Genomic DNA, 17,111 nt, shown 5'->3' on the forward strand with positions numbered 1-17,111 from the left:
TTCAATTTTGATTTTGAAATGTAAGAGTTTTTAAGACCCCGCGGGGACCCTGAATATCCGCTGCAGTGTTGATAGTTTCGACCTGTTCAAGTGAATGCTGGACGAGTCATTTGCTCGGGCGTAAAAGACTCTTTCAGAATTCTCTACGAATTAATTTGAGTTAAATAGACCCGTTCTCGTATACAGAGTCCCTACACTATCGTTCATGGAACCAGAAGTCTTTGAAACAAAGACATTACAAATTAGCAATAATATTAACTTATGTTTTTATTGCAAATACAAACTATACACATATATTCAACTTTACAAACTGCATATTTCAGTGATTAAAGACGGCAGTGTTAGCCAAAGGCCGAGAGGGCCCACTGTTTGACGTCTGTGGGGCATTGTGGGTACCTTTGCAGTGCCTCCATCACCTGACCGTGCTCCAGCATCAGTCTCATCAGCTGATACTCGCGCTGAACTTTACACACGCCGGTGTCCACCGGACGAACCAGCTCCAGCTGCAGCAGATGCTCAAACGCCTGAACAAACACACACACAGGCACACACACGTTTACATGGCTATCTAAAAGGAGACACAGCATATACTTCTATTGTTTTTATATACAGATAATTGTGTATTTTATAACCTAACCCACACCCTAAGGCCCCGTCCACACAGAGACGCATTTAGCTGTATACGTATACATTTTGTACCGTATCAGCGTTTCGTCCACACGGATCCGGCGTTTTGGAAGCATGAATCCAATATTTTTTGAAACCGTGTCCCAAAGTGGATAAATCTGAAAACGACAATATTCCGTTTTTGTGTGTACAGCCAATCCGTACATTTTGCAAAACGGTGATGTCATCACACTACGTCCAGCACGGTGAAAGAGTTAAGGGATACAACTACCAGCACTGGGCAGGCGCACATCATTATCGCGTCATTTAATTAACGTATCTGCATTGTTGTAAGGGTATGTTTAGGGTCGGGGTAGGTGTAGGCGTTAATAAAACATCTGTTAAGTTGCAAATGTATTTATTGTTATTTTATTGTGAGATTGTGCCTCACTTTAAACCATTGCTTTACCCCTTCTATCTATAACTTTTCTTCTCCGTTTTTAGTGTATTTCTGTGGGAGAATTACAGCGCCACACACTGGCCTGGCATACATACTACATCGTTTTGAGTCTTTTCATAGCTCTCGTGTGAATGCAGATATTTCTTGAAACGAGGAAAAAAAAAAGATCGGATACGAAAAGCTCTGGCTTCGTGCAGACGGGGCCTAAATCTACCCATCATAGTAAACTTTCTGCTTTTAAAAAATAAATTACTTCACTTTTATAACAGTTTTATAAAAGGGGACGTCCCCAAAGGGAGGTTTTTAGAGATTCTGGTTTCGCTCACTTCTGGGAACAAATTTGTTCCCAAAATATGATTAAGTGGGTACACACACACACACACACACACACACACACACACACACACACACACACACACACACACACACACACACACACACACACACACACGCAGATATAGACACACACACAGATATAGACAGACACACACACACGAGCACACTTATAAGTGTAGATACTGTCAAACATAGCATAGTCAAAGACTCATGAATAAAAAATTAAAAAAGATTTAAATGAAAGGAAAATGACGGTTCGCACATGCGCATTAAATGGACGGAGTGGATTAATGGAAGTGTAATAATTCTAACCTTATTCTAAAACATTTAACATTCTGCACGTGCAGTGATTAAACTGTATTCGCTCTGTACATGTGTGCACCAAACCAAAATGTATTTTTGTTACACCCCTAGTATGAACAGAGCACCACTGAAGTTTGACCACTAGAAAGACGCAAACAGGCTGACAGAAACCTCCTGAAGACGTGATGTAAGAATAAAACCTCAAACTGACCTTCATCACCACGGGCTTCTCAAACTTATGGATGGAGTGAGACTTCCTCTGAAGGAACTTCTTAAACTCTGAGGGAGAGAATAACATTCATTTGAGCTGAAAATGAACATTTACACACAAAGGTCTGCAAAACACCATTTTAAAACGTGCTGAAGTGCTGAAGGGAAAGTACCATTATGAACCATCTGGAAATTGAAGGGTTCTCCATCGTAAGTGTCATTCAGATGTTTCATGGCAATAATCAAGCACAGCTCTAGAATAGACAGACCTGGAAAAGGCAATTGAGAAAGTTAGAGATGAGAGTTACTGCAGCTCTTTTCTCTAAATCCCCTTTCACACTGCGATTCCGGCAAATACACTGATAATGCAACCCGGCATTTGTTCCCGGGCCGCTAGATTTGGTCCATTCACACTGCCAGCGAAATACCGTAATATGTGTGCTTTCACACACAACCCGTAACGGTCCCGGATCGAGTTGACACGTAACATCCGAATGTGACGTACAACGGCGAGCGATCTCAGCTTCAGCGAGGATAGTAAGGAGCTCCGTGGTCTCGACTTGTGTCCAGTTTGCGCACATTTCTGCTTGTTTAATTTTAGTTTCTTTTGTATACGAACTCTCTGCATTTAAAACACAGACTAACTCTTCTGGCACTGCAGGGTTGTATTATTGAAAAAACAAGTTCTAGGAGACGCACGATAACTACGTACACGTTGCGGCATTAGTTTCGGCTTTTGTTCACACAGCGCTCGTCCCGGGTCGAATCCTGCAATGTTACTAGGTCCCTGACCCAGGTTCAATTTGGTAATCAATTCCGGGACGTGGTTGCTTTCACACAGAAGGAGACCCGGCAATGTTCCGGGAATATTGCGGGTCCGACGTGCAGTGTGAAAGGGGCTTTAGAGACAGATAAAAATTCAGATAAAAATTACAATCATGAAAGTACAGTACAAAACAACCTCACCGTGCAGGACGTTTGCTTTGGAATCAGCTGAACTCAAGCGACCGGCCTCCAGCAGATCCGCCTCGCAGAGAGACGAATGAGAGACCGACACTCGACTTACAGCCAGAAACTGCAACACACAAACACATTTACACACAAGCAATCAATTCAAGACCTCCAACTGCAGTCTGAATGAGAGATAAACTCATTTAAACATACCAGCAGTGAATGCAGAGAGCGGAAATCTTTACTGGAGTTAAATTGTCTCTTCAAGACCTCCTCGACAGACTTATCTTCACATAATTTCTACAGGAAAACAGAATGAGAAAAAGTGACTTGTATTAGGCCAGGGTTAAAATTAAAAATTTGTTCTATTATATCATAAAATCCAAGAATCTTTTATTCTGTGCTGTTTTCAGCTGATGTGTGAACAAAACTAAACATTAAAGAAGCAGCAGCCATCCAATAATAACAATACGCTTTATTAGTTTTGTTATGAAACAAAGTTGCCGCTTTCATATTGTGTCATTTTATTATGAGTTTCAAACAATAAATGTGTTTTTTGTGTGGTGAGTAACAAATCGTCTCGGTTCAAGCAGCTCATGAAAAAATTCACTAGGTCCAGCACCAAAAAAACGTAAATGAACAGCAGGAGGAGAATTATGTCAATGCCCTGCCCTTTCTTTTTTTCTCTGAGCACAAGAAGAGATACTCTTTGCATCTGTACCGTGACGCTGCGGTTCCACTCATTGGAGAATTTGGGATCTGGGAAGTCCTGAGGCAAATGGAGCTGAGCACGAACCACATCCACATACTGACCGAACGTGAGCGAGCTGAACAGATGGATCTGCCTGTGAGAGAATCGAGACTTCACTCGCTTCTCCAGCAGCTCTAGCACGTCCTGTAACACGCACAAACACACAATAATTAACGATCAGCTGTGGTTTTATTAGATCACCTGATGTGTCAGTCTTCAGAATCATTAGGGCTACAACAACCAAACAATCATCAAAATAGTGTCCAAACAACATCAATGGGTCTTTGAACTGCATGTAGAAACAGTGATGTTGCAGTAGAAAAAATTAACTTGGCGTGAACTACGCCAGCTTGTGTATACCAGAAGTGATCTCTTTACACACGACGCCTGAGCGTGTATATTGACCTTATTGGAAGTGAAGCGCTTTCCAGGCCGTTGGATATAGCGTTGTATTTGAGGTAAACAATTATATAAATACGGCTCGATTTCTCACACAAACGGATTGTTTTGTGTCTTAAGATATTAATGTGTCTTCATGAGCCACAGGACTCTTTGTGCATGTTGTCTAAGCATGTTTTTTTTGCTCTCATAGAACTGTTAAAAAAGAGTTGACATGCATTACATGACTGGCAAACAGCAACGGTTGGAGTTAAAAATCTTCATTTGTGTTCTACTGAAGAAACAGACACACCTACATGTTGGATGCAGTGGGGGTACACAGATAAACATCAAATTTTCATTCTTGGGTGAACTATCCCTTTAATAAGAATCTCTTGAAACATCGAAAATACATTTTGGTCCAAAAATAACAAAAACTACAACTTTATTCTTTATTCATAACCGTTTGAATCTTTATATGAGGATTGAAAACAAACATGGAAGAGAAGACAATGCTGAATAAAGTAGTAGTTTTTGTTATTTATTTTTGGACCAAAATGTATTTTCGATGCTTTAAGAGATTCTAATCAACTAACTGATGTCACATATGGACTACTGTGAGGATGTTTTTATTCCCTTTCTGGACATGGACAGTATAGTGTGCATACACTTAGATACGCTCTCAGACTAAAAATAAAATATCTTAAACTGTGTTCTGAAGATGAACAGAGGTCTTACGGGTGTGGAGCGAATGTTTAGATATTCGTACTGGGGAAAAAAACGTTTGTTTGCCGTGTACATTATTGTTCAACGGAGAGCACTGGGCAAGAGTTGGAATATTAAATTAAATTAAAATATTAAAAATGCAACAATAATGAAGACAGGACGCACCAGTCTGCAGGTCAGTCCCACCACAGCGACGGGCGTCTGCGCAGACTGAGACACGTCCAGCAGGTTATAGAGCAGCGTCTGGTTCTTGTGATGAGCGAACAGATCAAACTCATCCAACACAAACAGCACAGGACGACTGCTGCTCTTATCACCTGACACAATCAGGCAGGTAAAAATTAAAAATTACGTTACAATTAATTGGAAAAATTAATAATTAAACTGAAATAACATTAATATTGGATGAAAAACAAACTAAATGGAAAAGTAAATGTTGCTTTGGTAAGTAACTGAAATAAAATAGGCTTAAGTGAAGTACTAAAATTATAAAACTGCAATTAAAATATCAAAGTAAAAAGAAATAAAACTAATAAAATATTGACTAAAAACAAACATACTATAACTTAAACTGAAATATATATATATATATATATATATATATATATATATATATATATATATATATATATATATATATATATATATATATATATATAAATAACTAACTTAAAATATGAATGCATACTATAATAGTATAGCAATAATAGTAGCCTCACCTTTCTTGAGCGCTTCTAAAAGAAAAGCCAGATTTTCTGCAAAACTCCCCTAAAACACAAGAAAACCTCTCAGTAGAAAAATGGCACTATTTCAGTAAATGATAGCAGTTTATTTTTGGGTGAATTATTCCAGCATCACACTCACAAACACTTTGTCTCCTACGACGTTCTCCAGGTGCAGCTGACGAGTGATTTCCTTCAGAGCGATTTTGTCGTCTGTCTGCAGAAGACCTGTGCTCAGAAAACTATCACTGTCACCAAACCAACAACACTGAGATGAAATACAGCTGTAGCTTCTCATGTCACGTTTAACACCGGGTAGTCAAATGATGAGCAAATGAATTACCGTTGAGCTCCACCAGAAGAACGTTCTTCTGCACCTCCTTCAGACTCATGAGCTCTCTGAGGACACAACCCAGCAGCTGCACACACACATACACAAAGATGTGATTCAGAATTATTATTATCATTAAAAGTTGTTATATAACAAGTGAGGAACTGTATTGAACTTTTTATGCATCACTCAGGGCCGACCTGAGGAAGAGGCAAATGCTAGGAGCGCCCCTCATCCATAAGGGCATCAAAATTAATGAACAGTGTATCTAATTGCATAGTAGTAAAATACTTATGTTTGCTAGTTCATGCAAGCAGCTGCTCTGGTTCTCCAGAGGCCACAGACAGTATGATTTTTTTTTTCAGTGTAAAAAAATAATGGCATTTTTTTTAAACGCTTGTAATATCACCTTTTTTAATAGCCTAATGTTTTTACTCTATTGTTGTGTAGTTTTAAGAGGATACACGACAATTTTAAAATGTATTTGAAAATTAAATATATTAATTTAGTAATGGTATTTATAAACAAATTTTTTTTTAAATAGCAACATTTTATGTAAAATTCGCATTAAATATCTACATTTCTGAGTTAATTTCATGGTGAAAAGAAAACGTGCATAGTTTTTGTGGAAGATTGCTGCCCTCTACTGGAAAATAAACATTTTGCTAGTTCTCCATTAATATTTTGTGCATGAATGTTAGATACAATAACTCTTCCTATTTGTGTTTAGGCTGTAATGGGGCGTAGGTGCTATTTTTGTATAGTTTAACTCATTGTAAGTATCATATGATAATGTGCAAAATAACAAGGAACTGCCAATGAAGTCATAAAAATAAACCTTATTCAAAGGGAAAGGAATTTTATTTTTGATTTAAATAAAAGAGTAAGAAAGAGAGTACAGAGTGCGTTACTGACTCCCTGAGTGAGAGTGATTTACAGTGAGTGAGTGAAAGAGAGTAAACCGTTAATGAGTGACAGAGTAACTATGGCCCTCATTTATCAATCTTGCGTAGAAACGGGCGTATATGTTGGCGTAAGATTATGCTTACACTCCTCTCACCGCCTGATTTATGAAGCTGTGCGCATCTCTGCAATCCAGGTGTACGCAATACTTGCCCTTGATAAATGGCGCGGCTGAAAACGATCGTCATTAGATTAACACACCCCTATATATTCAAGTCTCCAACTCCCACACGCCCTCATTTTATGCCATGGACACACGGAAGCGAAACTTCTCCGATGTGGAGATCGGGCGCGTCTCAATCATCTTACTAGTCAGGGCACTGATTAGGACATAAGTCAATGGGCTGACTCCCTGATTAGTGCCCTACTGAACTAGTGAGATGATTGAGACGTGCCCATCAAGACCATCACCAGGGAAGTGGAAAAAAGCTAAATTGTTTTATTTGGGAGTTTAAAGAGTGGGATTAAAGGCACCCACAAAAACAAAATATGGACCTAAATTACGAGTAGGCTACTGTTAATAGTGTGGGGGTTGAGAAGCGCACTCCAGCAGTTTATATCGCTGTTTGGATGAGAAATTATCACAATGAATTATTTTAAAGAACATGTTTTGAAACAATTAGCATTTAATTTCGTATCCCGGCACATGTAGGCTATTGGGGTGTACGATAGTGATGATGATGTGGAGTACCATTCATTCACATTAATAATTTGTAAGATTCTTATTATTATTATGATTTTTATTATTAATGACGCTTATTGTTATTTAGAAGAAGAATGTCGTTATTATTTTATTATTATTATTATTATTTAAAAGAAGAAGAATGTCATTTTTATTATTTTGTCAGTCTGAATTATTCCGTCCTAGTCCGTGCGCAGCTGCCGGGCCTAACCCTGAACCGTCAGGTAAAGCGCACAGGCTCGCTGCTGGAGGAATACATATGCCGACAAATCAAATGCTTGGTATCACACAAATTAAAGTCCATGTTGCACAAAAATATACACTGAAGTTTATAATTACTATGTTGTTGTTGTTTTACAGTGGGTCATAATATAGCATATCTTGTCAGTGCGTTTTGTAGTGTTAGGAATTGTTTTTCAGCGCATTTTCACACTAACTCAAAACGTTGTACATCACCTCCTGAGCTGGCGTAGGATTTGAGCGTGCCGTACGCCAACGTCCATATTGATAAATCTCAAAGTCACCGTGGGTTTGGGTGTACGCAAAGTGTACGCTGGAAATTTGGTGTACGCACTTTTGATCAATTAGGGCCTATGTGAGTGAGTGATTGATTGACTGACTGGCTTTACATCTCAGATGCTTCATACCATAGTTTTGCCAGATCCTCGTGGACCAACGATGAGGACGGAGTTGCTTTCTCCATGAACAGCAGTGCGTTTCAACAGCTCTAGCAAGTGCCTGAATACACACACACACATAGTCTTAGAATCAAAACACCCACACACCCACACACACACCCACACACACACACGATCAGATATTGTGCAACTGGACACACTTGTACTGTGAGTCCAGACCCGCGGGCTGATCCGGCAGCTTCTGGTGACACAGTCTCTCACGCAGAAACTTCTGAGCCTGCACACACAATCACACCAGTAAACACCAACAAACTGTAGAAATGAGAGAAATGTAGTCATGATAAAATAAATTGACAGACCAGAGAGACGCACTGGGCTTCAGTGAGAGCAGCTGATCTGCGTTTGCTCATCTTCACCTACAGACACATTTCAAAAACATCTCAATTAACAATGTGCAGTTGTAATGTTTGACTGACAGTGTATAATAAATACATGCAAATACATCAGTCTATTACACAGAATAGTATGTTGGATAAATATATAGAAATACAGCAAATATTAACATACGCTAAATAAAAAGGTACAGACCACATAAACCAGATAAATAATTAACAGGACACTATGTAGGGTTTTTACTTTTTTTAAAGACCCCTAAATAATGTATTTTAAATGGCACTGCAGTGTGACAAGCACATTTTTAAGAATACAAATATTTAAAAAAGTTTTTTTTAAATAATATTTTTTCCATGTCATTACATGTAATTACATGTCATTAATTTGCTATGCTATGTCCTAGTAAGTGGACAACAGGACTTAAAAAATAAAATGACATGAAATTATGTATATGCAAAAACAATGAGATTTTTTTTTCAGTCACCAATCAATTTTTAGGATTTTTTTGACTAAACTTTATTTAAGGAGGATTCTAAGTTATGAAATATATAATGTAATGAATTGATAACATTTTAATTTATGCAATATGTGGGTAAAATGGCCATGCATGGGTTCTCTCATTCAATGCAATATCTCTATAAACTATCTCTAATTTGCATATTAATGTGTTCTTGGAGAAACATGTCATGAAAAATTAAGTATAATATTGAGAGTAATAGTTGGCAACATTTTCATAATAACACCTAATATTTTATAGAAACATCGATATGTCATTTCTTTCCCTATTCATTTGTTGTGTCTCCCAGAATGCCTGATAAACATGATTTAAGATCCCGGGTCACCGGGGGACATGTATGAAGTCAATGCCCTAGTAACAGTCATATTCGGATTAGAAACCCGCTTACATTTTCCTGAGATTTTGAATTATAACAAACAATTTGAAAAGTCAGATTTAAATGATAATTGCAAAATATTACAAAATATATTTCCATAAGAGTGTTACATTTAATCATTCAGTCATTTTTAATATCAAGGTTTTTGTCCTGGAGAAACCTCAAAACAAATGGTCTCTCTGAAAAGCCCTGAATGTGCTCTTTACAGGACATAAAACAGTGACATGTAGGTTCAGATAAATTCACTCAAATATAACGTTAATGTCCTCGAACGTGTATTGAAGCACATTGTCTCTCGGGGAAAAGTTACTTCACTCTGTGTGGTTGTTTAGGTTAGATGTGCTGCCTGACACCATACTTGAATAACAAAAGTAACACTATTTAAAACTGATTTGAAAGATTTTTTTTAAAGAGCTCAACATGTCACACCACATAACACAGATGAAACTGTCCACGTATGTCAAATTAAGTTAGTTGCTAAATTAAAGTTACGGTATAAACTCACCAATGTTTCGCGCCACTAGTTCTTTCCACCTGACTCTGCTATTTCCGGGAACCAACACGTTGTATTTCCGGCGACCGCGTGAGGCGCTCTGAGGCCCACCAAAGCGAGCCACTCACTGACTGAACTACATACTAATAGGATATTTTGAGCCTCACTAGAATATAAAAGATGAACCACTTTAAAATCCCTCCACACCCCTGCGACCCAACCATGGACCCAACATGGGTTAAAGCCGTTTGGAGAATGAAGGGGTGGATAGAGAATGTGATAATAATAGCAAAGGCAGAGTTTACTTTGGTCTTTTTGCTAATAGGATGCAATCTCCAGAAATTGAAAATTACTTGACATTGCTTATTATGACTTAAAGCAACAATATGTAATTTTTTTGCAGCTAGAGGAGGCTTATTCAAAACAAAGGCGTCTTTGAAGATGCTGACGTGCTCTTCCGCGCACACTATGTATAGGCCAGACAGAACTTAAATAACTGTAAAAAATGTTGTTTTAACTTAAAAAAGTAAGTAACCTGGTTGCCTTAATTTTGAGTTTATTGAAATAAATTTTTTGAGTTGAAACAATGAAGGAAATTGGTTTTATAAATAGAAACTCTATATATTATTGTATCTGAAGCACACACACGTGATAAATCATGAAAATAGCATGCTAAAAAAATTAATTTCAATGAACTCAAAATTTAAAGGCAACCAGGTAACTTATTTTTTAAATAATTTTTACAGTTCATTAAACACAAATCCATGGTAGGCCTACACAATTGTCAGCATAAAAATATGAAAAGTAATATGAAAATAGCTTCAAAGAGTCATGATATGTGGCACAATACATAACATGTGTTTGAGTGCCACTAGGACGCCAACACAGCATGGCGGTTCTGGCTACAGAATGTTCCCAAATAGCAGCTCTGCTACCCTTCCTTAAATACTCAGACCAGAACAAAGGATTGTAAATATTTGCAACACAACACCTGGGGCCTATACCATGAAGCCGGTTTAGCTGGCTAACCAGATATGTTTAAAGGGGTGATGAATTGAGGAATCAACATTTCATTGAGCTTTTGATATATAAAAGGTCATGGTAATATAAGAATATCCTCTAAGTTTCAGAGCTGAAAACGTCCTTGTTAGTCAAAGAAAAGCTTTTATAGACACCAGGCTCAGCAAACGGTCCTGTGCTTCATACTGACGTCAGTGCGCGACGAAACACCGCCTCTACAGAATAATGAGCACGTCTAATTCAGTAGCTCCGCCCACCGACTCATGGGATCAGAAAATCACACAAGCAGCAGCAATAAACAAGCTGAAGATTATAGCAAGACACTGCGCTATTTCTGGTTGTGGAAGAACACAGTGGCTGCATAAGCTTCCATCGGATCCTAATATTAGGAATGAGTGGTTGAACTTTATGTTTTTCTGATGGGCTACCAAAAGGGAAGCCTATGGGAGGCCGTCGGCAGGCTGATGAATCTCCTAATATTGTTCTGCTATTCCCTCTCTCTCTCTCTCTCTCTCTCTCTCTCTCTCTCTCTCTCTCTCTCTCTCTCTCTCTCTCTCTCTGTGTTCACTACTGATGTCACAGGTAAACTCCTGAACTCAGGATCAAAGCCTGAGTTGACAGAGAAAGCTGATGATCAGCATCATGGTACCAACAAAGCCTGAATACAATGGTTTGGTTTTGTCAACTCGAAACTAATCCTGTAACCCTGAGATTGTTAAACTACCATCATGGTACAAACGTTTCAATCTTTCTCATCCTACTAATGACTATAGTGAAATTGAGACAAATTCACCCATCGCACTAAGACACCAACATGAAAGGGATAAAACAATAGATTCCCAAAATACATCATCTTTAGTATATTTGCATTTTGTGACTTGAATCAGGAAGAAGGGAGAGAGGAAAGGGGCAGGGCAGCATGCAGGGCAGTCCCACTCTTTCTGTGAGATCTCTCCAGATTAGTGAGTTTTATTGACAGAGCGCTTGGATCTCAGCTTTTGTAGCAGTAAAACCCATTCTTACAACTACATTATTAAAAAAACCTGTATTTTTGTAGACAAAGGTCTCAGATAACAGGCTTATTTCTAAAAAATCATATTTATTCACTTCATAATTTTATTTGTGTTAACTCCATCAGACACACTAAAAAACAGTGTTAAGTCTTCAGTTACTATGTAATATTGGTGTTCAGTAAAGGAGCTGAATCACATTTAATTTTCTTTTCTTTTTTTCACTAGTATGAACAACCCAGTTCCTAAATTCCTTAATTCTTCCATATCACAAATGTTTTTAGGTAAGACATAATATAATGTAGTTCCATTGATGGTTTAATAAATTGAAGAAAAAAAAAACAAGACATTTCTTTCAAAATTAATAAAAACATGACGTGTTAAATCCTAACGGTGTTGACAAAGGTCCAGCTGGAGCCAAATACAGTATAATAGAATCATGAAACCGCATCAGAAAAGATTTCCCCATATGCAAAAAATATATTAAATCATATTAAATCGAGAGCACTTGTTAATCATCAGACTTAAAACCTGATGGAGTTGAGAAACAAAAGAAAAGAAAAAAAGAAAAAAATTCACTTTAACCACAGTTTGAGATTTTACAAAAAACCTAATAATGGAAAGTTATATTGAGGACACATAGAAACATTTTTTGTTCTTGTGTGCAAAATTAAATTTCAGACAAAATATTTGCCTATACGTGCAATTTTGGTGATTCAGTCTATGCTTTATTAACAGAGGGCAAAATACGTGCATATTGATTATTAATAATAATATGTTGCACTTTAGAATACATTTCTGTTGACCAAAACAATTAACTGATTTATATTTTTATCTTCATTTATTTTTGTTTCATGAATTGTTTCATTGCATAAATTACAGCATAAAAGTCAAATAGCCTATTTTAAATATGGATATGTTGTACTTTAGTGTTTCATATTGGACAAACATTTCTTATAAGATATGTCATTAAACATTCCCTGAAAAAAAAAAATCTGTTTCTTCCTAAAGAAGAATGTTTAATATTTCCATTCATTGTTATTATTACATAAATAACCCAATATACAAAACAAAATGTTTCCATGGGTAACAGAATTTAAATTTTTCCTCAAAGGACACAAACATAGCCTACTGTATTTACAGTGTTTCCCAGCTGGATGTTAGGTAGAAAACAACATGACATCCTATTAGTTTTATAAGAGGATGGATGCAAAAACAAATGTAAATCAACAAAAGAGAATGTAATATTGCCAGTGAATTCATTTTCTAATTATTTGCCTAATTAATTTCATCTCTCCAGTTCAATGAATGGACTCTCGCTTATCCCAGAGCCGGAGCTGTTTTATCAGTAAGTTGTTGCAAGTAGGAGCAAACTCCAGAAATGGAAAATGGCCTGACATTGTTTATGACATATATGTCTGATGAATGATTTACAATTAACTGCAATAAAACACCATTGTTATCCAAATCGTACAGTATCTGCTTACAGGACCATGGGTCTAGCTTATACCATACATAAAATCCTAAACAAATGACAATTACTTTAGTTCAAATAGATTTTATTTATAGTGATTTTACAGTTATTTAAAGCCCCATGGCATGTGAAAAACATATTTAAACATGATGATGTAATGTAAAAAAAAAACAACAACAAAAAACAACTGATATGTGTGAGATCCTGACCTTCAAAATGTATAAGAAAAACATTAAAAATGATTAATACATGTTTATAGAGTATGTTCTTGTTGTAGAGTATGTTCTTGCTCAACAGCACAAAATCTAGCAAACTCCTGCTTTTTAGCTTCCTCAGATGCACATTGTTAAAATATAAAGCATATAAAGCTGTCAACATGTGTTATGCCAACAGGAAATGATGTCAGAACTAAAGTGGCACTGTTTAAGATGAAAGCTAATATTTCAATGCAAGCACATCATTATAAATCCCACATCACCTGTATTCACCCAGTAGTGTCCTGTTTTCCTGAAATGTCCTGTTTCATTCAGGAGTGTAAATTATAGTAAGTCTTTTATCACTTTAAGCTCTCAGTAGCTGCTTTTTTGTGTGCCTTTTTCAGTTCAAATCTTCAGTACAATATGTCCAGTCTCACCCTTAAACATTGTTTCTCGCAATCGTCAAGAAAATATATACATTATGCACATTATCAAAATATATTTTTCCTTAATAACAAGAAAAACATTGATGGACCGTTTGCACTTTTATATCTGTAGCTTGTATCTGTTCAGCTTTTAGCAGCTCCTTATGATTCAAGTGCTTATGAAGTATAATGTGTAGGTTTCTTTGGATAAGACCGTGAATAAATGTGAGTGTAAATGTACATGATGATACTCGCAAGTAAAATCCCTACAACAACACCAAAGGCTAATCCAGTGCAAGACCCTGAAACTCCATTTTCAGCTCCAGCAACTGCACCAAAAAGTGCTCCAAACATACCCATCAGTATCACTACAAACAGTTTGGGGTCCATGTAGAGTTTTGGTATGTCTTCCAAAGGTGTATGTTTGGCAGCCTCTATGGTTTCTTTCTTCTCCACGGCATCTCCTTTGTCTTTATTCACTGTAAAAGAAAAGAACACAAATAGATCAAGGGGTTAAGTAACTGAGAGCAGCTGCTTTTTGTGAAATAATACTCACAGTTAGGAGGATTCCCCAAACTTCCGCGTCTCTGCCTGAGCTCTCTCTCACCAGACGGCACTACTTTTGTCTTGTGTTGAATCAGTTCATGTGGTATGAAGAAATCACCACGGTTCTCCTCCACCAGGTCATCTATCTTCTTTAAAAGGTCATGAGTCTGAAGAACATAGTATCGTCCTCCACACTTTTCCAGGATTTTATCTGTGCTGCGAATGTGCTCTTTGATTTGTGGTTCCTTCACTCCATCACAAGCAAACAGCAGGATAGTGTGTTTCCAGACGCGCTCTGGCAGTAACTCAATGTACGTCTGTGCTGCTGTAATTTCTCCTGTAGAAGGTTCTTCAGACAGATTTTTCACAGGTATGACCAGGAGAAGAGCGTGAGGTCCTGGTGGAAAAAGTGTCACGCTTCTCTCCACTTCTTCTTTTATGTTCTCTGGTGTTTGCTGTATTGAGGTTCTGTCCCAACCTGGAGCTTCAACAACACTGATCATTCTTCCTGCTTGTTCACGCTGATGTAACGTACAGAGCCCAACTTTCACTCCTGTCAGATTCTCACAGTTCAGGACTGATTTTACCACTTTATTCTTAACATCTCCAGGGTTTCCTAGGATCACAATTCTGAGCTCTGACTGTACAGAGGAAACTCCTTTAAAGAGCAAACAGGAATCAAATTAATATTATTCAATAATAGTGTTTAATAAAATAATTTGATCGTTGGAAAACACACTGAGAAGAATTGACCTACCCTGAGATTTAGCAGCCATGATCACAGTATGTGCAGTTTGCCCTTCACGGAAACTGATAAGAAGAAAACGCACGTCGGTTCTAGGTTTCACTTAATACACACACACAGCCATTTTATCTTCTTTTAAATTATTAAGCAATGTCTAATCATCACAGAAAATGTAACATTACTTTTGTAGAATTTATTTATGCTAATTTGTGGTATGATTTTTTTCCAAAGGAATTATATTTAAAAAACTGTGTAGGGAAGTGAAAAAAAATTACATTGAAAATTATAAAGGCAAATTTTCATTAGTTTATAAGATCAACAACTGGGTCAAGATTTAAAATAAACAAATACATCACATTGCAGTCATTATAAAGTTTATGTTAAGGACATTTTTAGAGTCTAAATCCTTTCACAATTGGCTAACATTATGAAAAACTAATAGTATTTACTATCACAAGACATAAAAGAGGAAAACAACTATGTGAAGATGTGTTATGCCCTGTTTAAGCTTCGAGTGAACCTATGCTGAACAAAATTCATGCTAGAATACACTTAAAATGTTTGCAAGAACTTAAAAAATACACTTAGAAAATGCAGAATAAATCTAAAAAACAAACAAACATGCAAGCACAGAAATCGTATCAAACAATAATCAAAATGTATTATTGTGTCAGCCTACCTCGCATTGTTTTCTGTACCTTACTTCTGTACTTTCAGTTGTGGCGTTTATGTTTATGAACTTTGAGCAGCACCCGCATGCCGCACCCAGGTAAATTACCGTAATATTTAATAGTTGGCCATATAAAGGTGGTGTGATCTCCTGTGAAATCCAGATACTTTCAAAACTCAGCTATACGGTTGCAAATACAGACTGAAATAAAACAACCTTTAAAACAAAGATTGCAGAATGTGTAATTTCTTTCATAAATACTGGGTGACGTCATACTCCATATTCTAAACAGCAGGATACATCATACATAAAACCATTTATAATGAACTAGTAAGGGCAAAAAGGTGATTGAAACAGTTACATTTAAGTGCTTTTTAAAACATGTTTTCATTTTTTTCATTTATATTTATAATTTAAGGTAATTTAAATTCTATATAAAAAAAAAACACTGGTTTGCACCCAGGCATAGTGTTGGGCTAGATCCGGCATGCAATGAATCCACATGTACCAGATGTGATCTGAGCCAACACTGGCTGAGTCCAAAACCTGGAAAATACTGCTTTCGGAGGACACGTATCAAGGTACATCCGGCTCCAATGTTAGCTTCACTACCTGTCTCCTGAGATACCTTCATCTGATCAAGTTTTAAAGGCAGCATAGATGTATCCTTCACTGCTATTGATATCCCACAATCCTGTGCGTTCCATTCTGTGACAGCTAAGCTAGGAAAAAAAGATGTTGTCCGAAAGTTGCATTTGCTGGTGAGTTTGTGTGTAAATGTTTTTGACTAACATTTTCCACTTCTGATTTCATTTTTAGCAAAAAAATACTAATGTAGTAATTAAAGGGGTACTTCAGCGCAGGAAAGATGAAGCTGTATTGAAACTGGGTCATTAATGTAGTAGAAATGTGAAATTATTTTTGAATTTGGTGCCTTCTAGACTGAGAAAAGACAGAAAATGTATTTTTGTCTCATGGGGATGAAAGACTACAATTCCCAGAATGCTTCGTGCCCTGTGAGGCCATTCCCAAACCTAACAAGATAATCATGTTATCTTCATTCGATTATATTCCAGGGTTTCTACTGATACAAAGCCATATGCTAATTGCTGAAGTAACCCTTTAAATATCTGTTTAGTTCTCACTGATGATTCGGATCGCCAATGTCACATGATTTTAGCAGTTTGG

At 37.0% G+C, this 17,111-nt stretch overlaps 2 protein-coding genes across 3 annotated transcripts; both read right to left on the reverse strand.

Moving 5' to 3' along the window:
- Positions 1-249: 249 nt before the first annotated feature.
- Positions 250-9,942, reverse strand: orc4 (origin recognition complex, subunit 4). Of its 2 annotated transcripts, none has more exons than XM_067458236.1 (14): positions 9,849-9,942; positions 8,417-8,473; positions 8,258-8,334; positions 8,067-8,157; positions 5,787-5,862; positions 5,586-5,671; positions 5,441-5,489; positions 4,887-5,038; positions 3,588-3,761; positions 3,080-3,166; positions 2,882-2,990; positions 2,089-2,184; positions 1,917-1,984; positions 250-524 (listed from the first exon to the last, which is right to left on the reverse strand). In XM_067458236.1, exons 2-14 carry the CDS (start codon positions 8,465-8,467, stop codon positions 342-344), a joined length of 1,299 nt encoding a protein of 432 aa, XP_067314337.1. In that variant the 5' UTR covers positions 8,468-8,473; positions 9,849-9,942; the 3' UTR covers positions 250-341. The 2 variants fall into 2 exon arrangements, with proteins under 2 accessions (XP_067314337.1, XP_067314338.1); XM_067458237.1 differs by lacking the exon at positions 9,849-9,942 and adding an exon at positions 9,654-9,669.
- A 4,197-nt stretch (positions 9,943-14,139) lies between these two features.
- On the reverse strand, positions 14,140-15,284 carry zgc:158417 (uncharacterized protein LOC780838 homolog). The gene is made up of 3 exons (XM_067458605.1): positions 15,266-15,284; positions 14,519-15,166; positions 14,140-14,441 (listed from the first exon to the last, which is right to left on the reverse strand). Exons 1-3 carry the CDS (start codon positions 15,282-15,284, stop codon positions 14,140-14,142), a joined length of 969 nt encoding a protein of 322 aa, XP_067314706.1.
- Between the last annotated feature and the right edge of the window lie 1,827 nt (positions 15,285-17,111).

Source organism: Pseudorasbora parva, chromosome 12, assembly GCF_024679245.1.
Source record: "Pseudorasbora parva isolate DD20220531a chromosome 12, ASM2467924v1, whole genome shotgun sequence".
In the NCBI taxonomy this organism is placed as follows: Eukaryota; Metazoa; Chordata; class Actinopteri; order Cypriniformes; family Gobionidae; genus Pseudorasbora; species Pseudorasbora parva.

Bases quoted from the DNA above. Each gene is read 5' to 3' on its own strand.
- orc4 (XM_067458236.1), bottom strand. From the start codon at position 8,467: ATGAGCAAACGCAGATCAGCTGCTCTCACTGAAGCCCAGTGCGTCTCT. The intron at 8,335-8,416 runs GTCTGTCAATTT...TTGTGTGTGCAG, and splicing joins AAGCCCAGTGCGTCTCTCTG to GCTCAGAAGTTTCTGCGTGA. The intron at 2,991-3,079 runs GTATGTTTAAAT...TGTGTGTTGCAG, and splicing joins GCTCTCTGCATTCACTGCTG to TTTCTGGCTGTAAGTCGAGT.
- zgc:158417 (XM_067458605.1), bottom strand. The intron at 14,442-14,518 runs GTGAGTATTATT...TTTCTTTTACAG, and splicing joins TTTGGGGAATCCTCCTAACT to TGAATAAAGACAAAGGAGAT.